General features: G+C 41.9%; 1 protein-coding gene across 1 annotated transcript in view; it reads left to right on the forward strand.

The window, feature by feature from the left end:
• The first annotated feature begins 11,700 nt into the window (after nt 1–11,700).
• Nucleotides 11,701–26,203, forward strand: part of robo3 (roundabout, axon guidance receptor, homolog 3 (Drosophila)) — a 96,460-nt gene continuing 81,957 nt past the window's right edge. The window contains exon 1 of the mRNA XM_075486515.1: nt 11,701–12,323. Within this exon, the coding sequence (XP_075342630.1) occupies nt 12,260–12,323 (64 nt within the window). The 5' untranslated portion in view covers nt 11,701–12,259. The remainder of the gene's footprint in view (nt 12,324–26,203) is intronic.

Here is a 26,203-nt window from a genome sequence, read left to right on the forward strand (position 1 = left end):
GCTAAATTACAGAGCAGCATGGTGTGGCAGCCGGCTGTGTGCTCTGACCCTCTGTCCTGACACCACTTGGAGCCTAAGAGAGGAAGACTATTTTGAGTAAGGTGGACATCTTCTGCCAAAAACTACAGGGGGGGGGGGGGGGGCGATTACATTACATCCTGCACAATATAATGCAATTTAATACTCCAACCAATACTTGCCTTTTTTAAAAGCCTTTGCCTTTAAAAAAAAATGAGCACAGAGCTTCTGCCAGTCTTCACAAAAAAAAAGAAATCCAATAAAAATACGGCAGAATAGGCCACGTTCCAAAATCATCGGAACTTCACCAATCCAGGATTTGTGTTTGTTCAGACAAATCCACTTTGTTGTATCAAAGCAAACGGCGTGACTGTAAAGAGCACAGACCAGTGACGACAAAATGGTTTCAAGTAGGATGTGAGCTGCCGTCTCAAAGACGGATACTCTTAAAAGCAAACTATTCCTAATTGGTAAAACAATCTTAAAAATCAAGGCAGTTGCTGTGCCTTTGTTTCCGACAGCAATAGATTTAAATGAATGAATGAAATCTCTTGTCATTCCCTTCTAGGAAGAGATCCAGAAGCATTTTCTCATATGATTACTTCATCAGTATGTAGGCTGCATTAGCAAAAATAATTCACGACCATAGCGCTCAAGGAAACAGGAAAAGCCGAAGAGAAAGAAAAAGAGTATCAAATCCACATCGGATACAGAGTACCTTCTGGTTATTCTGCTCTTGATACAATTATACTGGCAAAGATGAAAAATAGGATGCTTTGAATGGAGCAAAAATGGTTCAGAGGCTTTGAAGTTGCTCCTATTTAGACTCAAATAGAGTTTCCTGTCTGACGTCTACTTTCAAGCTCTGAAAGTAAATCACAGTGTGATCAGACATACCTTATTTTATGCTATCAAGTCCAAAAAACACATCAATGCACGTTTTCCTCTTTTCTCTCAATTCAAAATTTCCATTACAAAAACCTAGTTTCACAGTTATTCAAGTCATGTTGGAAAATAGAAATTTAGAAATTGTTGGCTTTTACAACATATTTCAAAAGTTATTCAAAAGCTATCAAAATGATGACAAACAAAGTACAAGTAAAGCTTTTTATGTCCCCTAACAGAAATGACTTTTTGTTGGTATTTTATTTAAATGTACATTTATCTCTCACAGCAGCTTGTTGAAGTTTTTTACCGCCCATCCATCCAAAATTGCAAGACAATTTAGTGTTTTTTTGTTGAATAATTCACTTCTGGTTCAATTTAACTTTGCTTGCAGATTGTCTAAGATGATCTAAAACCACCGTTTTATGTAATGAACAATTCACATGAGAATCAATGCCTGAGGCAGCGAAGCATTTCCTAATTTTTAACATTTCTTATGCCTCACAATTAGAGTGAAGTTCTTCTCCAGAAAAGGTGTCCTTGGTGCACCAAACATGTCTTCCGCTGCTGTGATCATAAATCCACAAACAATGCAAATCCATGAGACTTTTACAGGATGTTTCTTATTGCTGAGATTACATTAGCTCAACTCCCTTATTCGTATAATTGTCCACATGCTTGCCTTTGTATTACATCTGCTACCACAGGATTGACAGATGAGGACTGTCTTCATAATGGACATAAAGACAATAAAGTTGATTAACATTTCGGTGATTTTTAGATGGTTGTAGATGGTTTTTAAGGCCTGTAAATGAAAGGCGACTGTATTCGGTCACACCTGCCCCTTCACTGCCTCTACAGGTCACTGCCATGTCGCAGCTCATGTACACTTCGCAATAATGTCTGGGAACGTGCACAACTGATGCTCCAAACAAACTCGGGATACATGTGGTAGCTATCATAAACATGCAAATAAAGTCAATTTTCGTTCAATGTGATCTCCTGAGTTACTAAAATACGTTTGTTGGTCAATGATAGAATACATAGAAATTTCACAAAAAAAAACAATCATTTGTGGAATACCCATGTTTAGCCTCCACGGTTCTCTACTGTGACACAGCGTGATGACGTTGACAGTTGCCACTCTTGATTAGGACAAAAAAATGCTAATTTGGTAGGGGGCCAGGTTGTGAGATGGCAATAAGTTTGTGTCTGTTTACTTTTCTGCTTCAGGGATTTCCTACTTACTTAGCTCCCACCAATTAATGGTTATGGCTAGAAATTAAAAGTACAATGTTTGTGGTTGGTATTAATGTACATGGTTAAGTTTACATGATAAAATAATACATGGTTCGGGTTAATATCCATTGTCACAGACCACAAGTTTTTATACTCTCTCATCACTGTTTTCGTCACATGACGTCATGCTACCCAAAAAAATTGCTTAGGAAAATGCCATCTCACAATTTTGAAGCCTGGATTTTAAAACTGCTATGTATTGGACATTTGGAAAGATTTATATTTTACAATTTCTGCTGAGGGTGAAATGCTTTTTCTTCCAGTAATTTGGACTTTTATTTTTTTATCTTCCGTTTGAGACTCGGGGACACTGAGAACTTTTTTTCTGAAGGCTTTAGTGAGCTCTTTATGTCTAGGCATGACGACATGACACTCTTAACAGCAAGGATCGTACGTGATCCTAGGTCTTAGAGGTGACACTTTCCACCTTAACCAACCAACAGCAAAAAGACTCAATAAGCTCATCCTTGAAACACCAATGAGGTCCCGACTAACAAGTTAGTTTAAAAAGAACACCTTGTGAAAAACACAGCATCCATGTAGCTACATCCATCTCTGTTTCCAAATCCAGGACAAATAGATCAATCATAGGAGAAAGTGGACTGACAATATTACTGCCAAGGTGCACTGCAGCTCCAATGATTTTGTCACATCCTCATCATCTTGCTTACACAAAATACAGCCAAAAAAAAAGTGATCATACATTTTAATCCTCCGTCATATTCTGTGTCTTTATTTTATTGGGAATCCAATAAAACACCTTTATCAGACACACATCCATACACGTTATGATGTGCATCCCAGACCTGATCCATACTCATAAAGGACACAATCATTATGCGAAACCAGTTGAATGGTTGAGCCCCACCAGATACACAAGGGCTTAATGCCCCCTTTGACACTCCAATCTGCCCTTCTCATTATGATGTGTGGTGGCAAACAGACGGGGACGCCCCTACCCACTCTGTCTTCATCCACCCTTATCCCTTCGTAGATTTTACACAGAGCAGGGGGCTGGAGGGAGTTGACAAAGGGCACGTCTCGCATCACAGCCCCAAAATTAATAGGGGGCCTCTCATTATAGAGAAATGGGAAAGAAACATAGGTCTTGAAGGAGACAGGAGGGAGCCGGACAGGTGGATTCTTATATAATGATACAAGAGAAGAGAGTGTGTGGAAAACAGAGAAAAATTAGATGAAAAATGTGAGAGAGAACTCTGAATTGCAACCCACTGGATCTCTTGCTCATATTTTGACTCATATTGTGGGACTGAATCCAAGCTGAGAGTCGCCAGCAAGAGAAACAGGAAATTAGTTATTCCCCTAATAGCAGCACTGCTTTACCGTCTCCCCCTCTTTTTTTCCTTCCATCCCTCAGGAAGGTTGGGTAACAGCCAATCTCATTGAGAGGCAGATCAATAAAGATATACATTGTCATCTCTGAGCACCACCCTCTTAATCAATTAATCTATAATAGAATCCATTCACCAGAGCCTCTTAAAGAGCCCGTCCTCCCATTACCAGCTATGGGTCAAAAATGGCTGCAGACATATGGGGTTCTCATTACTATTAATGGTGGATACAACTGAAATAGGTGAAAATGCAAGGCTATAGTTACAGGTTATGTGCATCTAATGGCATTTCAAGGAAACATTGCTTAAGTATTCCCCCATGAAGAGATCAGTGTGGCCAAAATTGCAAGCAGTAGTCCTAATGAGTTATTATCCACGCCATGCTGTGTCATCAGATGTATGGACACATGCATTAGGCTGCATGCGAGTCTCCAAATGAACTGAGTGCTTGCTGGATAGTGTGCCACTGATTCTATCTTAATACACTGTTATTTTCTGCTTCAGGCTCTGGCAGTGATGTAGCAGTGGCTACGACCACATAATAAACATTCCATCATGGTCAGCCATGGAGAGATTTTAAAGGTCCTGTAAAAATGATTATTCACCTCTGCAAAAGCAAGGTTTCAAATGTAAATCAAAGGTTTGTGGAACTAAAAAGCAACATTTTTCACATTTTACTCTGTGCACCTAAATTAATCCACAGAATGTTTGACATCAACAGTAATCGGTGCACAAATATGTGGGAGTTTCCTCCCCTTCTCTACTTTATCAGCTCTAATTGTAAGCCTGCAAAATTACCTCTTGAGTACTCCCAACAATATCAGAGCTGCCATCAATGTTGATCATTCATGTTAATGGTGATTTATAGCCAGGAAGGAAGTGTTTTTGGTGAAGGATGTCAGCCGTTCCTTTGTGGGGAGAACAGTACATTATTTCACATGGGGTCTCAAGGACAAAAGAATCTTGTTTGGCTCCCTCCAGTGAACAAGATGACCATTGTTCAGTAAGATTTGGGGCTATATTTTACACCAAGGTTTTACATATGCAATTCCATCTATGTTCCATCCTCAGACTGGAAATTTACACTTCTAAGTGTTTTATGTGCTGATTTTTAGTACTATGCTATGCCCAAATTTAGAATGCACACTGCTCAATTCATTAAAAACAAAAATGCATTAGTCATGCTTTTTTCCAGTCCATACTAAAAATATCAACTGTTAAATGTTCACAGGCTGAGTGTTACACGGGTCTGGGCTTTGTGTAGCACATCCACTATCTGTCATCCACACACCGCTGTGATGGCTGCCATTAAACCCGCAAAGAGAGACACCCCCCCCCCTCCAGTTCAGTCCTTTTTCATTCAGTGAACAACTGCTCGATCATGTATTATTCTATTCTTAGAGGTGAGTCACGTCTATAGGTAACCCTGGACGGGAGCTATTACTGGTTAATAGTTTATGGATTGTGGAGCTACAGGTATGACCTGCACTTGCAGGTTAAGGGAAAGGACACAGCAAAAATAAATTCCTCTTTTTAATACTGAGTCTGTCAGCGTGTCTCCTATCTCAAGGATTGTTGACTATTTGTCTGACTTCGGTATGTGCTCCTGGGCACTCTGTACACTTCTGATGTTCAATGTAACTCTGAATTATGGCGCCCACAGTAGTTCTGTGGTGGCGGGGTGTTTGGGTGCAGGGTGGATGACTTTGTGGTCCTGCTGGAATCACCTTCTCCTAAATGTCAACAAGAAACACAAACCCTTTAAACATCATGGGGGGGAGGAGGTAGGAGTTGTGGAAAGCTACAAGGACTTGAGTGCCCACTTAACATACTCAGCTGGAGGATCGACAGGGAGGCCAGAGTTTAACTGTACTTCCTGAGGAAGCTCTAATCTTTTGAGTTTGATCTTCTTTCAGGTGCTGTTTACACATACCCGGGTATTTTGATAAACGCATATTTTCTAACCTTCGTTTGCAAAAATAACTAGGTGCACACAGCCCCGTTTTTAAAAAAAAACACGTCTACATTGATCAGCATAAATACGCAGTCCGTCCGGGTCTAACCCAGAATCGCCGTCGCTGGTGGTGGTATGGCCTGGCTCTGTCTGCCAAAAGAAGCTCCGCAATTGCTGCCCTCCGAGCCCTAATGCGTCTTTGTTGGTCAATACACTGTATGACTTTAATTTTCAAAAGCACACAAGCGAGTATAGCTCTTAAAAACAGAAATGCTGCTAGTACCTCCATGCTTGCCAGATAAACAATGGACGTCGGTCTTTTACCGCGGATATTGCCCAAAACTCCGTTTTTGCCTCTTTCAACCAGTTTATACACAAACGCTAAACAGAGTTTTTAAAAAATCTCCACTTTTGCTGGAGTTTTTTTTATGCCTCGTTTTTGGAGGAAAAAACTCAGTTTGTGTATAAACGAAAGGCACAAACGAAGGGAAAGATCTTCGTTTATCAAAATACCCGGGTATGTGTAAACAGCACCTCAGTCCGTGGAACCAGGTGCTATCATTGCTGTGCTCTGTTGTGGTAGGTCTGAAAAAAAAACTTATTCACGCAGCCAGAAGTGTCATTAGTAAGAACCTTGAGACTTTTAACAGGAGAGGAGTGAACAAATTAATCAGCATCATTACCCCATGGGATTGCTCCAGAAAGCAATAACAATCTTTTAATTACGTTTTTATGGAACCTTCACCAGTTGAATGTGAAAATGTTGAAAGAGAACGTGCTTTACTTCTAACCATCATTTTTTTAACCCTCAGCAGGTAGTTTTCATTTGTAACCCAAAGCGAGTACTGTTATGGTGCTTTTCCACTAGCTCGCTTCGGCGCGCTGTTGCGTGTTTCCACTAGCACGCCGTACCTGCAACTGGGACGATTTTCCGTATCACCTCAGCCCTGGTTCCAAACGGGCCGAAGCATTACTAAAACGTGACGTTAGCCGACTACCTTCCACTGATTGGGCGATGAGTGTCGTCACTGGAAGCGTCATAACGCGGATAATAAAAGCTAGCATTAGCAACCGTTAGCTTACCTCCAAACGTCGTCTTTTTGAAGCTCGTAACAAAACTCTACGGTACTTTTCAATACTGTTTTGTCTGGCGGCCAGGAGTCTTCTCTGTCTCTCTTCTCTTGCCTTCTGTGCGACAAAAAGCCACAGGGTGAGCAGCAACACGCGCAGCCGTGTTACGACGACCCCTCCCACGTCGAGGAGGCACGAAGTATACTCGTTTGTAATGGAAACACAACCAAACCGAGCCGTGGTGAGCTAGTGGAAAAGCGCCTAAACCGTGTCAAGAGTTTGTAGTGAAATGTGTCAAGTTATTGACTGAACTTAACCCTGAAGTGTAAAAACAGCTGTCGCATCTGAGTGTCAAATTCAAGTGCCGTGGTTGAAGGCGTGCTGGGGATTCTTAAGGGAATTTAAGGTTACGAACAAATCATATATTTGAAAGTGACTTACAATACTATCAGAGCAAGACCGAACAAAAGTAAACATTGGACTGTTTTTTACTTGATTCGGAGGGGAAAAAATACGGTGGCCGACACGTGCAAACGCGCTGCAAACGCCGAAACAAATCCAACAGTAAAATGCTGCAAGAGAAAAATGCGGCAATAACAAAAACGACCGGAGCACACGCGCTGCAAACTCCAAAACACATACATGCAAGAGAGAAACGCAGCAAACTTCAAAACACATGCAAGAAAAAAACGCGCTGCAAACTTCATAACACAACGGAAGTTCGCCAGGCCACTAGGCGGTCTCGACCTGTGGGATAGGGCATCGACTATGGGAGAGCTACCATATTAATGAAAGAGAAGAAAGTCAAAAGGTACGTTGTCATTTATGTCTTTTTTAAACACTTGGCCGTAATCTTTTACCTTATTATAGAAGAGCAGCGGAGTTATGTCGCTATAATAAGGTAAAAGATTACGGCCAAGTGTTTAAAAAAGACATGAGGACAACGTACCTTTTGACTTTCTTCTCTTTCGTTCATATGGTCGATCTCCCATAGTCGATCCCCTATCCCACAGGTCGAGACCGCCTAGTGGCCTGGCAAACTTCCGTTGTGTTTTGGGGTTTGCAGTGCGTGTGCTGCGGTCGTTTTTGTGATTGCCGCATTTTTCTCTTGCAGCGTTTTACTGTTGGATTTGTTTCGGCGTTTGCAGCGCATTTGCACGTGTCACCATAAAAAAAAGTCGCAAAATGGACACTGATTTGGTGTTGTTGCTGCTGAACACTGCGAATCAGCGTGTTCATCAGTGTATTGTTATTTATCAAAGACTAAAACATGAATTGTAATCTAATTGTAATCGTCTCTGCCTCACAGACGAGGCCTCAGTCGGTCCCCTCAACCTCGTTTCACACTAACATGCAAATAAGTTTTTGATTAAAAATGTTTGACCGGGTTTTGCAGGTTTCACACCAAAGTCTTGGAAGTTTCCAACCTTTCAAAAGATTCTCTGGTAATTTGCAATACATGTTGCCGTGACATATACTACATTAATTATGTTGGACATGTATTAATTTTACACATGCCAATGTGCCACATTCAAATGACTCAAACACAACTGTGTTTTACGGAAAAATCCGTAAGGCTGAAAACGGCTTGTCATTCATTTTGATTATGATGTGACTTCTGCATGAGGAGCATTAGACCAGTAGAAACGAGGAAAAAACAACCGTGCAGCTACATAATAAGGGCTCACTTGATGTTCTCTGATTATTTTGGAGCTGAGTAAAAAAAGGTTTTGTTATCCAGACTAGCAACCTTATTTACTCATTGGATGCCATTCACATTAACATTGATTTCTTGGGGGGAAAAAATGGACACTTGATATTTCTTTCTTTTGATAAAGACATTTAATCAAGTCTACGATCTTAGATAATCCAGTTGCTTGTCACAGCAGCACAGCCTCAGTAGAGGGAAATAAGAAATCCTGCATACATCATAGTCTCAATTCACTTAAAGATATTACTTTATGAACACAGGCTCAGTTGTTCAGGCTATTACACAGTCTTGCTCTTCATTTGTTTCTGGTTTGGGATTTCAGTTCTCTCTGTGGATCTGTGGTAACTGACAGACACGTTTTTTTTTATCATCTTTGCAGCTCACAGGCACAGATGTTCCTAATATACTTTCAGCAAAAGACTTGATACTTTGATTTTCTGAGTAAGCTTGATTTATTCATTTAGTCCTTTGAAAGACTGTTGGTCTGTCCGGGGTGTACGTATCAGCTTCCTGCGACCATGAACAGGACAAAGCAGGTTTTTAAGAGATTAAATTGAACTGAATGAAAAAAAAAAACTTTATTTCGCCAAAAAATAAGATTGATGGATTTCTCTTTACTTTTTTCCGTGAATTCCAAAAACTTTGCTAAAATATATAAGTGTCAAAAATGAGTTAAAAATGCTCCGACCACCCCGCTCCAGATGTAGAGGCCATCTTTTCCGATGCTTCCAGGAAAGGTTGCAGCTCTTCTCTGAAAGCTTTTATGTGCGTTCAAATGAGCAGTCAAACGATAAAATCACTTCTTTGTGTGTCGAGAAGGCATAATTCTATGATCTATGGCTCAGCTGCAAGTGTGCTGAACGGCACCAATCCACACTGATGGGCTGTCATTGTAATTCAGCACCTAATGTGGATAATTAGTCTAAATTCATGGAGTACTTGATTCCACTGACAGCTATACCAAATGTTTGACGAAGGCAGCAAAGTAGCTGCATCAGTCAAAGACGAACGGAAATACATTTAGTGGAGGGCCTCATCATGTTTTATTCAATCACAGAGCGATGCTCAATTAATCAGTTTCGGCAATTAAATTAAACATGTACATGCATAAAACATGAAAGAAATATCCAGGGTGTTTAAATGCTGCTCCGCTCTCAGTACTCCTGTAAACTCATAAAGAGAGAATTCATTCTCAGCTCTCTATGACAGGATCTGTGACCTTAGTGAAGCGGAATTATTTCTGTCTCACACAATGCAAGAACAGAGTGAGACAGCTCATCTTGGTATGCACTGCTTGATGCATACCACCATCCAAAGCATTTCTGTAAATGTCAAGGGCTGTGTGTTTACTAGGTCTGCCTGACCTCTAATATTTATTCAGCTCTACAGCACTCTACCCAATCATTCCTCATTGCTCCACTGCAGACTCGTGGCTCTTGCGATGTCAAGTCTCATTGGCTGCAGTTTGCCGTATCTCCTGGCACATGCAATATTACTTTTCGCTTTCCATCAAGTCCTGCCAAAGACTTTGCACAGATAAATACTGACATTTTGCAGTGGTGTGTAGGGTCTGTTTGTATGTCTCCGTTCCCGAGTCATTGGCTGATTTGTATAGGACCACAGTCGGTGGGATTAAAGGTCCGCGTAAGACAAATTTGCATTTTGGATACACACAGCTGCCAACATCATTTATGCCTCATCGGAAAGATACCAGCTTTGAGATAAATTTTGACATTTGCACCACATTCGATAGCGTGACTTCAAAGGAAAAGGTTGATTCGAGATGTATTCAAGTAGAATTCTAACGGCAAAATGTTAATATTTACAAAAGAATGCAAAGATTCAAAATGCTGACCAGGACCAGGTCTTGCCCTCCTTTTCTCTGTAGGCTGAAATGATACCTGACACAGCTAGAAAACCTTTGCAGCATGAAAAGATAAGTTAACATGGAGCCCTGGTTCATTTCTGAATCTGAATTCATTATAAGCGCCCAGAATAAAAAGTAATGAAAACATAAAATGGTGCTGCAACACATTTTGATCCTAGGAGCTTAAAAACAAGGCAACTGGACTGTACTAAGATATTATAATTACTGTATTTAAATGATTATATCAGTTTAAAGCCATCATTAATGTTTTTGAGTATACTCTATAGGATCCAACACCAACATTTAGATTATGAAAAACCATCAAGTTTCTCAAAACCTTGTTAAACTCTACAATAACCAGCTTGTTTTTACATGTTTTCAGTAGCTGTTGTACCCTTTAAAAAACATTTTTCATTGAAAATAAAGGAGGAACTGCTCAAAGAAAGAAATATTACTGACATTCAACAGATCTTAACCTCCCACGGCGCCCACAATTTTAATTTCACAGGAATATTTTCATCAGGATAAAAGCAAATTTGTCTTCTCACTCACAACGTAACTTTCTAAGCTAACAGATTTCAAACTTTTGTGCTTGAAGCCTCCAAATGAAAAGATAGGTCCCACTGATGTGTGCGTAAAAAAGCTTTGCAGTTCTCACATTGGTTAGACAGTGTCAATAAGAAGTAGAGTTTTTCTGTAGTTTTAGCCAAAATTTCCGTGAACTTTTAGTTTGAGTTAAAAAGAATGTTGCACTCAACATCACCATGGCAACATCAACTGCCACTTTGAACTCACAGCTGAAGGACATTTGAAATCAAGGACTTCTCGTCCCTCTGCTCTGTTTTACACAAACTTTGATAGATTGAGATTAAATTCAGATTAACATTCTAGCAGTTCGCTAAAAGACATGTGACTCTGTTTCAGGGAACACACAGCAATTTTTAGAAGAATTGCAACGTCTAGTTTTGTGTGTACTGGCCCTTTAAGGAAGCATTGGTTAAGTAAAGTTTGACCAAATTAGATAAGATTAAACCGGATGTTTGTTGAGTGTACTTTCAAAATAAAATGGACAACAACTTTTGTCAACAGAAAATGGAGAGCATAATCACAGAAATGCTAATCGCAGAATAAAAAATAATGAAAGCACCTTGCAGTTAAAGAGAAATATAATTCACCACGAAAAGTTATTGTACGGAAAAAAAAGAACCATTGGTCTGTTTTGTCTTGTTCACTGATAGGAAATTAAAATGTTCCAGACAAGGTGTTGCAAATTGAATTACACGGATGGATTTTGCCACGATCAGTTTTAACACTTTAATGCGCTTTGTTTATCCAGACAGTACACGTTAAAGACATGTGACTGACCGACGAATGAATAAATAGTAGTTGCGTGAATTGTGTCTTTTCTTTTTTTACTGAGTCGGTCACTCGTGTTGCAACACTTTATCTTGAAAGTTTACCCGGACGTTATGTATCGCGCTACGGGTGCCTTTGCTCTTGGGGTGTTTGGGCTCCGGGAGCGCGTTGTTCAGCGATGAGGCTGGGCTGAATCATTCCCAGCAGTGGAGCAGAGCGGAGGCACAGGCAGCAGCCACAGAGGGGGAACAAATGGAGCTGCGCGTCTGACAAAGTGGACTTTTCTTCTCTGCGTGATGACTTTATGAGCTGTGGAACTATTTCTCTCTCTGATGAAGCCGATGCGAATGATTTTCCTCTGTGGTGTTGATGTTGAAACGGGAGCGAACGGGACGCACTGACCGGACGCTTCTCGCCACTCAGAGCCGCCTCTCCTCTCATCACCTGCGGCTCGCGTTTTCACGGACCGTCCGCGGGATTAAGACGCGGGATTTTGATGCCGGTTGTGGAGAGAAAAGTTGCGGCGTGGGATGTTTAAACTTCTGGTTGAATTCTGCCGCGGCTGAGATGCTGCCTGTGGCGTTTGATACTGGTTGCGCAGATTTCATCCCATAGACTGGAGATCATTTGCACGCCTTTTGGATATAGGCAAAAACTGCTGCCGCTGGACAGCCCGTCTCTCACAGTGTGCATCCTCTGAAGACTGTGGTCAGCCTTTTTCTACCTATGAAAAACCTGACCCCATAATGGAGAACCGTCTGACACTGGCTCCTATACTGGTTTTATTTGCACTCGGAACTTTGGCACATGGTAAGGCTGAAATCAATGACACGGGGCTGGTTGTTGTTATTGTTTGTACAGATGGAGCCTGTATGCTTCATGTAAATGGCTCCCAAAGTCTCACACACTCCCAGAAAAATGAGTAAAAATTAACTTTACGAAGTATTATTCCTTGTCCTCCTTTACACATGTCAGTCAAAGGGTCCTTTAGGAATCCCTTGCATTTATGCCAGCATTTGGGACTAATCCTCCTGGATGAGGTCATTTAAAAGGCCACTTAAACCAGCAGACATCAGAGTAGCCCAAATGCTGCTTTACTACGTGTCTTGCCCAGGGGACAGTGGGTTCACACCAACATCTGCTCCCCACAGAAATCGGGCTGTTCTGATTCAAGCCTACACATTTATCACTATTACCAAACCCATTAAAGGAAGACACAGGCCTATCATGGGCACAATACAACAGTTAGACAAAACCATTTAAAAACTGAACTGTGGGCCACCAAACGAGGTTCACAGATGGATTTTACTTATTGACTGCATGAAAAAATTAACGGTATTGCGCAAAAGTCTTGAGCCACCCCTAATTTATTTAATAATTGGCAGAAAAACTGGAAGTTGGCACAACAGTTTATTGAAACATGTGCAAATGTAGAAGTAAATACAGTATGGCAAAAAGAACCCTGAGTTTGTGCAATTCTTACAAACTTGAAAGTGAATATTTGTTCTGAGCAGCTTTATTCTCCAACACAGTCTGAACCCTCTTAGACCAGCTTTCTGTCATTTCTTTAAGCAGTCTTCAATAGTTCTCCAGGCTTCTTGAAGGACATCCCAAAGCTCTTCTTTGGATGTCGGCTGCCTTTTGTTCCGTTCTCCATCAGGATGATCCCACGGTGCTTCAATAATGTTGAGGTCCGGGCTCTGGGGAGGATTCATCCCTCCATCAGACCTGCTGCCACTGATTTTCAGTCCACTTCTCGTGTCATTTGGCATAGCTCAGCCTTTTCTCCCTGTTTCCCTTCCTTAAGAATGGTTTCCTGACAGCCACCCTTCCATGGACACCATTTCTGATGAGGCTTGGGCCAACGGCAGATGGATCCGCTGAAGGTCCAGATGCATCTCTCAGGTTCTGTGTCGGGTCTTTGCTGGAGTTTTTCCTCTTTCTTAAGGATGTCACTTTCAGATATTGTTCACCTGCTGTAGATCTTTTTATTTAGGCCTGACACTTTATATTTTTGGTCCAGTTTCCTCAATCTTTTCAAGGACGCACTGCACACCATGCTGAAATATGCTAAGTTTCCAACTTATAGCTCTTTTAAAATTGGCTCAGTAATACAAAAATACTATTTCATGCCTGTCAACCTGTGTTAAATTTCTGTTCATAGATGCAAATAAAGAAACTTAAAAACAAAAAGCAACTTATGTGTCTTAGAAGAGGTCGGTAGTAAGAAAGTGCCTAAAGATACGATTTAAAATTGGTTCTTTGTTGTCAGTTATGTGCAGACACAACACTGGTTGTCCCATTAAGTTTGACCATTTTTATTTGTGCTTGAATAATTCATAGGACATTCACAAAAACGGTCAGGCAACAAGGTACTGAAAATGATTTCTGATGTCCAAAGAAAACTTTGAAAGACCTTCAAAAAGGCCTAAGAAATATTGCTTAAGACCGCTTGAAAAATACAAAGAAGTCTGTCTCCTTGGAAGGAAAATATAAAGAAATGAGGGCTACTGTATGGTTTCTTCTTACTGTAACGAGTTTTGGGTAAAAGCCTTCACCAGATGCAGTGTGTTCAATTTTTAATCTCTTCTTCCGGATCCATCTGATTCCACTCCTGTGCTGTATTGTGTAGATTTGTGCCGCTGGGTGGAAAGAGGATACAGGGAGTGATGGTTGATGAAGATGCATTCTGTGTTACAGTGCTTAGTTTCCTCGGGTTTAGCCTTCTTTGAGTCCCTCGATGCACAACTCTGATGCAGAACATTGACTTTAGTTATTTAATTGCTTTTGTAATGACTTCAAAGACGAGCATGGGCTCTTTTTGAATTCCACTTCAGAAATCTGCTGTTATATATGCAGAGTTTGTCCCCTCTTGGACAATGATCCTCAGATCTTGCACCAATCGCATCTACGACTGGTGCCAGGTGGCCACAGGCTCCAGGACGTCAGCATACCTACGCAGCACCGTGATGCACAAGAGCAATGTTTCAAGTGGGATGATATCGTGATGATATAGTTTGTGACAGTGTGGTGTCTTTGGGCCTGGCCCCACTGCTGAGACAACCTTTTACAAGGCTGTAAACATTGGCCATGAACTCTGAGCATATAAACTCGGCATCTGCGAAAATGCTCCTTCAGTGACTCCAGATGCTCCTTTGGAACGACAAATGCAGGATTAAAGCTACTTATTTTTACTTAGGCAAAACACACAGTGACTTGGGGGAAAAAAAGAGCCTATTATGTTTTAAGATGCAAGCCTTTTTTTTTTTTTTTTTTTTTAAATGAATGAAATTTACAGATTGAATTTTTGTATTACACTCCGTTATCCACAGTTAGGTCGGCTGAGGACGCCCCATCAGTGTAAATAAAGACACGTTGGGAAAATAAATATGAAGTAATGAGCTTTGCAGTGCGATGAGTTAAGAATCTTCCCTGCTCATCATCCCCCCCCTTCATATCTGATGGACCTATTCATCTGGGACCAGAGTCACGTTTCAGTCTTCTGGTCTTCAGACTGTTTGGCCAGTAAGGTGACACTGGAGTCCGCCAGTCATCTCTGTCACCATCAGTCAACACAGCGCTCTCTTCCAAACGACCAGCAGCAGGCCATGTGTTTGCCATGTGCTTAGTCGAAGTGACTTCAAGGCCGGGCTTATAAACAGCTGGCTTGTTGTCTTATAAGCGTACCGAAACAGAGCAGTAATCAGATCAAATAGCCCGCGCCAAACCCTGATACCCACGCTGTAATTACAGTTTAAGCATACAACTCCATTTCCTTTAGGGAGGGAAGTGCCGAGGGGCGTAATGTGGCTGAAATGGCACAATTACCAAGACGTCTCATTGTTCAAAGCCTTTTATTCTGTCGCTGGTCGTCAAGCGTTTGTATATGAGGCATTTCAGACATGCTGTCATCCACAGTGACTTACAGTGGAGGATGTTGGTGGAGATTTTAATGGATTTGTCAAGGACGGTTTGACAGGAGTTATAGCTGCGGCCCGTTTCGCATCGAGTCGGGCAATATCCGTGAAGGCCTCATAAGACTTTCAGATATTAGACTTTTTATCAGCCAGTTAAAGGGTCATTTAACTCGGGTTGCAAAAAAAAAAAAAAAAAGCACTTGCATTCCTCCTTGTTTTACCTGTCGCCATACAAATGGGTTCGGTGTTATTTCTCTTGAGCTTTGAGATGTTAACCTTTGAGACGAAAACAATGCTCCTGTGAAAAAAAAGAAAACATGTCTATTTTCTCAAGGTTTTGCCTGAAAACAGTTAGTTTTTTCAAGACAACCCAAAGACTGAGTTGAAATGCCTTAATTTGGATAAGGGGGTGACACTTAGATGTATAAATGAATGTTTAAATCAGTTCTCAACAATGCATAGCGTTTGATTAGATGTAGTTTGTTGTTCATCGCAGTCTCCTTGGAGTCGATGTGGATAGCTCATGACTGCGCAGCAACATAGAGTCGCTCAGGTTTGTTGCGATTGGCTTATTGACAACACGTCTGCTTCTCTCTGAGGAGAGAAGATAAGGATGCACCGAAACCTTTGTAGTCGTTTGGGAGAACCAACACACACTCACAATCTGAGAGGTGCTCCCTCGTCCCCCACCTGCCTGCCCACCCGTCTGCTCTTTACAGATCAATTAGTCTGTCAATATCTGTAGTATGATAGGTTGAAACGATCCACAGTATACAGAACCTCCTGAGAAGCATTCAAGGTACAAGAGGATCCTAATTTGTGCCGGAGACGAAAGACACCCAAAAGACCCGGCAAAAAAAAAAATAAACATCCTCTTCCTGTCATCTCGGGATCAGCAGACTGTGGTTGCTGTTTGGATGTATAAAACCTCCTGTTCTTTTTTTTTTTTTTCAAACACAGCTGGCCTGTTAAATTTAGAAATGTGAAATAAGACAAAAAACACAAGGGGTTGAGATATGCTGAGACAGGCTTCGATACGCTTGTCACTGAACAGCCACTCATTACGTGTACCTATGGGAACAGCATTTCACAGTCCCAAAAATCCATTACACAACAGTCTGACAATGCCTGCTGATGCATTGTTAACAAGTTATTTGGGCTTCAGATTCTAAGAGGAGAACATTTTTACTCCCTTTTTTTAATGTAGCTATTGGGTGCTTTCACAACAGTTGCCCTCCCTCCTCTAATGGCGCTGTTTAATATCCACCCCGACATCCAAAATAAACACACGACGGGGCAGCAGAGTCCTCACTATGGACACGTTAAACTGAGCAGGAACTCTATTTAGCAGCGGTTGCTGACAGCACAAGTCAGCTCTCCCCTCTCCTTAAAGGTCTCGAGTACAACTGCCTGAGGTGCCTGACACAGTCCCGCCTGAGCCTCCCACCTCAGGCTGCAGACAGATGGATGGCCCCCAACATTAGTTCCAGTGGTTTTCAGAGCGCTGACCTCTCCGTTACTTGCCATTATACTGAAATAGCATGGAGCGAGGCGAGCTACCAGCCCTGTGCGGGCGTTGCTCTGTGCAGCTGTTTTTCGTGCTTCGCGGTGTGGGATGTTTCAGGCTGTAATGGGGCAGTACAGGTGGTAAAAGTGTTGTGTCATGTTGCATGAAAAGAATCAATAACATGATCGTTTTAGTGTCCCAGATGAAAAATATTTGTTTCTGTCATGGATGAATGATTAAATTGATTTGGAGAAAGTGAAAATCCCCGTCAAACTGACTGCGACGGTCTGAAAATGTCACCTTCAGACAGACGCCTCCCCTCCCTGTATCCTCTTTTCCCACAAAATGGGAGTTTGAAGTAATTTTGTAATATCTGCGGCACCTTTTTTAAATGGCTTTTGATGTGCGCGTGTGCACTTGAGCTATAAATGGCAAAAAATACGTCAAGTCATTGTACAGATTAGATCCTAAACGGCATGGGCAGGCGTGTGCAGAACGAAGTGTTGTGAAGCACAATGGAAAAGCATTTCACATCAGTTGGAAAAATGCATGAACAAAGGTTTGCAAATCTCTATCTATTCATCACAGTTGATGAATAACAAATAACCGTTCAGTAAGCCCCAGATGTTTAGCCAGATGGGTTTCCACCCAGGTGTTGTGCAGTATAAACAGAATCTATGAGGCATTTCGGTCTTATAAATCATTATAAATTGATGGTCTACAGTGCGACTCGCTCACTTCTCTGAAGAAACATGGCTTACATCTCGCTACACCGCGATGTTGACTCTTAAAGTCTCACCTTGTCAGTCATCACGTTGATATTTGGCATCTCGCTCTACTTGACCTTCAATACAGCTGACTTAGCTACAAACACTTAAGAGGCTCAGAGGCCTTAGTTTGTGGACTTTGATGCACAAGGCGGTGGGTACGACACCCGCTTCATACAATATTTTCTACAGTACTGTGGAAGTCTTTGGCCAGCCCTCGCTTCTTCATATCTTGCCAGGAAAAGGGGAAATAGGTGCAGTTTATTGGAAACTTGCAAAGATAAATGGAAATGCTGTATGTAAGGCAAAATAGAATTTGTACAGTTCTACCAAGCTTTAAAATCGATATTTGGTCTGAGCAGCTTTATTCTTCAACACAGCCTGAACCCTCTTAGACAAGCTTTCTGTCATTTCTTTAAGCAGTCTTCAGGAATAGTTCTCCAGGCTTCTTGAAGGACATCCCACCCCTTATGTTCCATTCTCCATCAAGATGATCCCACTCTGCTTCAATAATGTTGAGGTCCGGGCTCTGGGGAGGATTCATCCCTCCATAAGACCCGTTGGCACCGATTTTCAGTCCACTTCTTGTGTCATTTGGCATAGCTCAGCCTTTTCTCCCTCTTTCCCTTCAGCGAACTGTAGACGGATCAGCTGAAGGTTCAGATGCATCTCTCAGGTCCTGTATCAGCTCTGTGCTGGATTTTTCCGTCTTTCTAAAGTATATCCTTTTAAGATGGTGTTCATCTGGGTGCAACTAAAGAAATGGGAACAAATGATGTGTCTTTGTGACAGGCTGCTTGTAACAAAGTGCCTAAAGATGCGCTTCAAAACCGGCTCTTTGCTCACTTGTCTGTTGTGTGTCGACACAACATTGGTTAATCTCTTGAGTTACGTTTCTTTCTTCAGAAAGCCGAGAGAATTACCGTTTAAGACCACTTTAAAAGATTACAACAATCCTGGATCCTTGGAAGCAAAATATGAAGAAATGAGGGGCGACTCGACACATATGAGAACTGTATTTTACTTACTTGGGACTGGTTAGGTTTAGGAGTTAAAATACATGGTTTGGCATAAGCCCTATTCGTATGGGACCAGTTCAATGGGGGGACGTATGGTAATGTTGGTTAACCAGACGACGCCAGGGAGAAGAAATGACCAATTCGGACGGGACAAGAAATCCCTGTAATATTCATCTAACATGGGAGGAGTTGTTGGTTACGCACAACCGTCACATCCTGGATGCCATGCACGTCTTCATTTCACTTCCGTAAACCCCATCTCTAACAGACATGGCGCCGACCATGTGTGCTTGCAAGCAGCGCTTCATCCAGAACCTCCATGTTTGCAAACAGACACACCTAATTGTTTCTCTCTTTAAAAGGATGTGACGACATATTCCGTACTTATTACCGAAGGTCGCATTCGCACGGGATTAGTATTACCTATGGTAGATACTCCGGACCGTTTCACAGGAGGTAGAATTCTCAGCAAAGTTTACCGACATACTCCGCTATCTTTACTGACATGGCGTGTTCGGACGGGACTAGATTTCCCGGTTATTATTACTTTACCCCAGGTCCCCCCATTAAACTAGTCCCGTCCAAATAGGGCTTTAGAATGAATGCTTCAGACAGTACAAAAACACGGTTATGGTTAGAAATATATACAATGTTAAGACTTCAAATGTGTTTTCCAGTCATTTCACGTGGACACCACCCCATACAAGCAACAGCACAGGGATGTGAGGCCATTTCATGATTTCAGCGCCATGGTTGTGGACATTTGGACAAACATACTTATTACAGATTTGCTGGTCTTAACTGGCCCGGACAGCCAGTTTAATCGCCATGTTTACCATCCATGGCCCATCTTTTTCAGAGTGCTACATGAACGAATGACAAAACTCACAGTTTGCAGCACAGTCAAAAGACAAACCCTGTGGGTATAGCCGCAGCCAGCACGATTGGGACTTTGTCAGCAGGTTAGAAATATTTGTGAAAGTCTGACACTTGAAGGCTCAGCAGGAGAACAGTGATAATGGATCTTTTTCAGCTCTGTTATATCAAGACGATGCTACGGCAGAGGGATTTTGACAGCCGCTGTGTATAAGCGCCTTCAAAACTGACAGGGACTAGCTCCAGTGACTGTTACTGGGAAGCTGTAATTCTGTGATAGGAGTGTTGATGCACAAAAAGTGAGTTTCGGAGGCACTTAGAGTGTCTGTTTTTGTCATGTCCATCGCTTGATGATTGATAGATGATAAGATAATTAGAGCACTCCGTTTTCTTGCTATCGTGTCGAGAGCAACTCGCTCCAAAAGTCAGAAGCATTCGCAGTATTTAGAGACGACAACTGCTGGATTCGCATCCGTCTCTCACTCCTCTCAGACTACTTTGCGTTAGCTTATCCACTTTATGACTTAATTAAAGGTCTGTGTCAGTGCGTTTTTTTCTAAATGTCAACACGAGGATGCGAGGGCTGCTTTTGTTTGCTTTGCATTTCATTGAAAATTACACAAAATAAGACTTTTTAAAAGGAAACATCAGACTCTTCAGTTGTACATGGGATTTCAGTTCATTCTCTTCTCGTCTCTTTACAGTTCTATATAAAAATGTTGCCTGTTGTATTGGATCTTTTTCCGTTTTCTCAGAACTTCTTTGCTTGAACTGCCACGATGGGGCTTCCTTCATGTATATTATTTCAAGTTTTGCTTGACAGCTCTTATCAGCTCTAATAAGCTATCAATCAATAGATGAGGTAAAAACAACCCCCATAATTTATTTATTCTATCTGCATTGTTTCTCTGAGGAGTTGTTGACTTAGTTCAGGAAGTCCCTGTCTCAACCCTTTCCTCCTTCAGACTGACAGATAGGAGCAGATATCAGCCAGCCTGTGCATACACATGTGTTGGACACAGTTCTGATAGGAGCTGATCCTGAATATGCTGCTCTGTGACAGGAAACTAGTGGCATTTCCCCACTGCGGTGTTTGGTCTGTTTGGCCGTCCACAGCCTGAAGCCCCTCGAGAGTCCCCCCCCCGTGACCCGACTGAGAGGAAAATACACAGCGCCTTTGTTGGTTAGTTAATAAAGCCCCGTTTCCTGAAGAGTTGGGGAACTGAATAAGAACTGAAATGAATAAGAATAAGAACTTAAATCTGTCATTTGATCGTTTGTTTTCACCTTTATTTAACAGACACGAGTGCAAAAGAGGATTTTCAGTGTCTTTACTGACCAACTCAGAAAGTTGAGATGGAATCACTCCTCTTATGTCAGCCTTTTCTTTTATTGACACCTTTCTTTATTTGGAACTGAGGAGATGAATTGTTGTAGTTTTTCAGAGGAATCTGTGTCCATTCTTGCTGAATCTAACATTCCAGCTGTTCAGCGGTCCGTGGTTGTTGTTGATTCTCCTCTTCATGATGCTCCGTACATTTTCAATAGGAAACAGATGTGGACCGCAGGCAGGCCAATCAAGCACACACACTCTGTGTGTATGAAGCCACGCTGTTGGAAGTCGTGCAGAATGAGGTCTGGCATTGTCCCGCTGAAATAACCGCTGACTTTCAGGGAAAAGCATCACCTTGATAGTAGTACACGTCTCTCCAAAACTCCAACATCCACCTCTGCATCAATGGTACCTTCACACATATGAAGTCAGCCATGCCGTGGACACTGATGCACCCCCATACCGTCACAGATGCTGGCTTTTGCTCCTTTCTCTGATAACAGCCTGGAGGCTCTTTCTCATCTTTGTAGAAGCAGACGTGAGTTTCTCCCAAAAGCAGCTGAAACGTGGACTCGTCTGACCACAGAACACATGTCCACCGTCTTTCTGTCCATCTGAGATGAGCCCGTGTCCAGAGAACTCGGTCGTGTCTCTGCACAGAGCTGATATATGGCTTCCTCTTTGTGTAATACAGTTTCAGGTTACATTTCTGGATGCAATGGTGGACTGTGTTGAGTAAAAATGGTTTTCCCAGCTCCTCCTGAGCCCGTGTGGCTGTACTGATCATGGTGGCACGACGGTTTCTCCTGCAGTGATGACTGAGGGCTCGAAGCCCATCCGGCCTCTAGACCTCCACGCACTGAGATTTTCTTCGACTCCTTTTAGAAATCTTTTCTAAAAATTGACCACTTTTTTTTTTTTTTTTTTAACTAGAAATGAGTTTTGTATGAATAATCCCATCATTTGGTTATTTATCAGTCACACATGCCCTGAGACAAACTACGTTTCCTCTTGCTGATGAAACATCTCCACAACTAATATCTGCCTTTTTCCATTCAATATTCTCTCCTTCAGAAATTCAACAGCAAAATCAGATGAAGATCAGCTACGGTTGCTGTTCTCTGGTCCCTAAAATACATCCAAAAACCCCTTTTGATGAAGTCAGCAAAGAAAATTCACGTTTGTTTCTGGTGGGCTACTGAGCCTGAATCAGACAGTTCTTGGCAGGTGATAACTCGAAGGATGTTGAGCCTTTCTTTTCTTCGTTTTTTTTTTTTTTTTGGTTTACATGTGTGAATATAAAACTAGTTTAGCTTAGCTATCCTCTGCATTTTTTGGTTATTGATTGATTGATTATTCATGCTAGTGCATGCTGCAGAATCTTGAGGATTCTGGCTACAGTTGAATTCTCCCAGAGACGTTTTTCTGTCCCCTTAGACCTGCTTTTGTTGCTGGATGTAAATCAAAGCATAATCAGCTCCCAAGCCTCTTAGCCTTGTTTCACCAGGAGGATGTTTTTATGTAAAAATAGTCTATTAGGCTGAACTGTCTATTCCTGTGGACCAGAAAAGACACCAGTGTTTGCCCTCTATCAGCAGCAAGCTGCCTCTGCCTTGTCAAATTGCCCGAACATCTAGCCAAACCTCATTTCGGCTGCTTCTCCAGAGGAGCAGGCCGTGCTGAGAGGGAGAATGAAGCTGAATTGTTGGAGCAAAGGACATTTTTTTTTGGGAGTTGCTGTGGGAGTTCAGATCTTTTTGGTCCAATTTTCCATGATCCCTGCTTCTCAAAGAAAAAGAGCAGAAAGAAGCAGCTTCAGTCCTCTGTGTGATGTTGTTCATAGCCCCAAGAGAGGCATGGTAAAAACACCCAATTTCCTTTTGCTGCTTAGCATCAACTCGGGCTCAATTAAGGAGGTTGTCCCTTTATGGCTGACACTTTGCATTCTCATGCAAGTGCCCTCATTTTGTTGTCCCCACAGGGTCAAAGAGTAGGAGGCTGCAGAGAAAGCACTCCAGCCTGCCTCCCTCGCTGCTGCTGCTGCCAATTTAACTATGAATGCACATTTGCAAATCAATTCCCGTGTCTTTGGTGAAAATGGAGGACGCAAAGCTGTAAAACAACAAAATCGGTGAGAGGGAAGCCAATCGGCTGAAAAGAATTGCAGATGAGGAAGAACTTGGAATGCCAAAGTTGTTGAAGTTTCTTTGATCGCAATCAAACGGCCCCACTCTCCTCTGTACCTTAGCTTATGATATTATAAAAAAAATGGCAGGTATTATTGCTGCTGTACTGGAATATCAGCTTAAAGAGACTCTTTAGTCATTCACTGCTATGTCTTAAAAGTAAAACGGGGAGGAAAGACTGGATATCTTCAATGCAGTGTGAGGGAGCTCAACTTAGCCTTAATTTCAGTTGCTATGCCAGAGCAAGGCTTAATCTTTCTTTCTTTTTTTTTTTTTTTTTTTTTTACCACAACTCACCACAGAGTGATAAGGACTGAAGCCTTTGATGTATTTCAGTATTCTGATTTATTTCCAAGTCCTTCACGTCGAAATGAAAGGCATTGCTCACCCTTTCTGGGGTTGGAAGACTCGATTTGGCTGAGGTGCCTTCATGTTTTATGTCCTTTTCACTGCCCAGCCGTAGTGTACCGGATGTTTTTATCCTATTTCTGACGACACATACACAGACATTTCCTCTTGACCTGTCCTGCATTTATTTGACAGCTTGAGCTCCTTGCTATTTTGCTGAAAATGCAGCATTTGAAGTGGTTATAGATGGTCGACAGAGGTATGGAATAATAGTAATACTGGTATAGAATAGAATATATGAGGAATTCGTCCTTGACTGCTGCATACTAGTCTTTTAGCGGCGAGACAGTTGGTAAGTCAGTGCGAGGGATTTATGTTGACCTCAGACTGAGCCTTGTACAAATATCAGACAAAATGAGTACCCTTCCTGATTTATTGCATGAGCCAGGCCATCATCTGGTCATTATACCATCTGTGTTTGGAAAACCACGTCTGAGCCATGCAGCCAGAAGAAGATGCAGTGGTACGGGCCTATTTGCATCCACGGCTGTCAGGGAGCAGAAAAAGCATTTAAAGCTGCCGTCGGCAACTTTTTTTTAGTCATATTAGCTTGAACTGTCATGTGATTCTGGAAGTAGAATATTAAATAGGCTGTTTAGGAAAAATCCCGAATTCTGTAGCTCCCTCTGAAGCCTGTAATCGTGCTTGCAAAAACCGAGCGCTCCCGGCTGTTTTTAACCAATCAAGTTAGGGTGGAGGAATCCTACCTGTCAATCACAGCTTGTGCACACGCTGCTGAGCGTCAGTCTGCCCCAGCTTGTGTGCGCTCACACTGGTGTGAACTCACGTGCACAACCTCGTCCACAGAGGGGGAGGGGTTTGGGGGGCGGTTTGGAGCTTGGTAGAGGTTGGGGGAGGGACCTGAAAGTTGTATCAGTTCGAATTTTCCGACTTTAGACTCGGAATTTTGAAAACCTGCCGACGGCAGCTTTAACAGCCTGCCACCCAAAGGAAATGGCTTGTCAAGTTAAATAATGTTGAAGCGAACTTTTCACAGAGCTCTTTTCTTAGTGCGTTACCTACATGTGATTAACGTCCTTCGGTTACTTAACAATTTGTATTCAAACTGATCTCTTTTTGTTTTAGTTTTCTTTTCGAGGCTGTTTGCCTCCAGCAGCAGCATTATGAGCACATCTTGAATCTCAGGCAATTTTAAATCGATCTTTACAATTGCAGCAATCTTCTGCGTCTTCAATGTGAAAAGCATGAAGCCCACATGCAGATAAACTGCTCCGCCCATTCTGGTACCATTACAATTCGAGTCAAGAGTGCTGATGGCTTTGTGTGCGCTACTTGGTGTTGCTCTGATGTTTGAGGGAGTAAATCTGCTTAAGGATGAATGCCCACTTGTGTTGGTGGTGAAATAAGACTGGGAAGTTGGCAGGATGGGGGCTGGGAATCAACTGTAGATATCTGGCAGTCGTCCTCTGTAGGCCTACTTGCTTTATATTAGCAGGACACACCGGGACATTTGCTCTTGCAATAGATGAGAAAAAGTTGTGCCTCTGCACTTTTAAATCCCTGAACCACTGAAAGGACATGGCAGCAGGGATCTGTCCTCCCTGCAGCTGCTTTGTTTCAGTCTTTCTCATTCATTTCTGTGCCCCCCCCCTTTTTTTTTTTGGTTCGCACTATTTCTCTCTTGGCCTCGCAGGTTTCTTTCTCTCCTCCTTCCCGTTAATTTCAGTTAAATCGACTTTGAAGTTCTTTGACAGTGATGCATGCATTCATCCTGATGGTTAAACCTAACATAAATACGGCGCTCCACACGAGTCTTTTGATGTTCATCCTGTCAGTTCGGACTCATCAGGTAGGAGGAGAAAGTTCACGACGGTGAACCGCTGGAATGGAACTAATTGAAATGAATATTTGCTCTACTTTATATTCCTGTGAAACGCAGTTTTTTTTTATTTACTGTGACACGACTACGCCACTAATGTGAACTGATCAGCGTGAACAATCTAACACAATATTATGCTTTTATATGAATGACTTTTCCATGCTTTTATACACAGCCACATAATTATACTTATATTTAATACAGGCTAACTTTGAGATCAGTAAATGTTTAATTGCCATAGATTAACTTTGCCATAGATACTTTGATGGGTTTTCAATAATTTCAATAATGTATTTCCACTGAAGGAACTTTCCCAAGGTACAGTTACCTTTTAAGGAACCAATAAGAGCTCATGACAATGCGTGTGGATGGATTTTTGGTACTTTTTGCGTGCATTTTAAGCTTCTGGCGAATCCTCATATATCCCTAACACAACATGTCGAGGGTTAGGCTAAGGTGTCGTCCTCTCACAATAGTAAGAAATTACACTGAAAATATTTAGATTTTGTACTAATAACACATGACATGACTTGGTGTGTAATAAGTGTTTCTTTTATTGAGACCGAGCTGGAACCAGACTTTTAAATTCATTTTCGGGGACATAATTTTACTCGCCCAATGTTTCCCAGCTGCAGAGGTGGATGCACATCAAAGAATGCAAAGAGCGGGGCTTGCAGTGTTAAGTGGTTCTGACTGTGCCTCGATTGTAGCAAGTTCAGTCAGTTGCCCAAAGAGCAAGCGGACCTTTATTAACCTGCCCAGCAGCCAGTCTTACTGGTCTAAGCACAGATTTGGCTAATTATTATGATTCCTTCATGTAGAAAATATACCACAGCC

Source organism: Odontesthes bonariensis, chromosome 16 (assembly GCF_027942865.1).
Source record: "Odontesthes bonariensis isolate fOdoBon6 chromosome 16, fOdoBon6.hap1, whole genome shotgun sequence".
Taxonomy (NCBI): Eukaryota; Metazoa; Chordata; class Actinopteri; order Atheriniformes; family Atherinopsidae; genus Odontesthes; species Odontesthes bonariensis.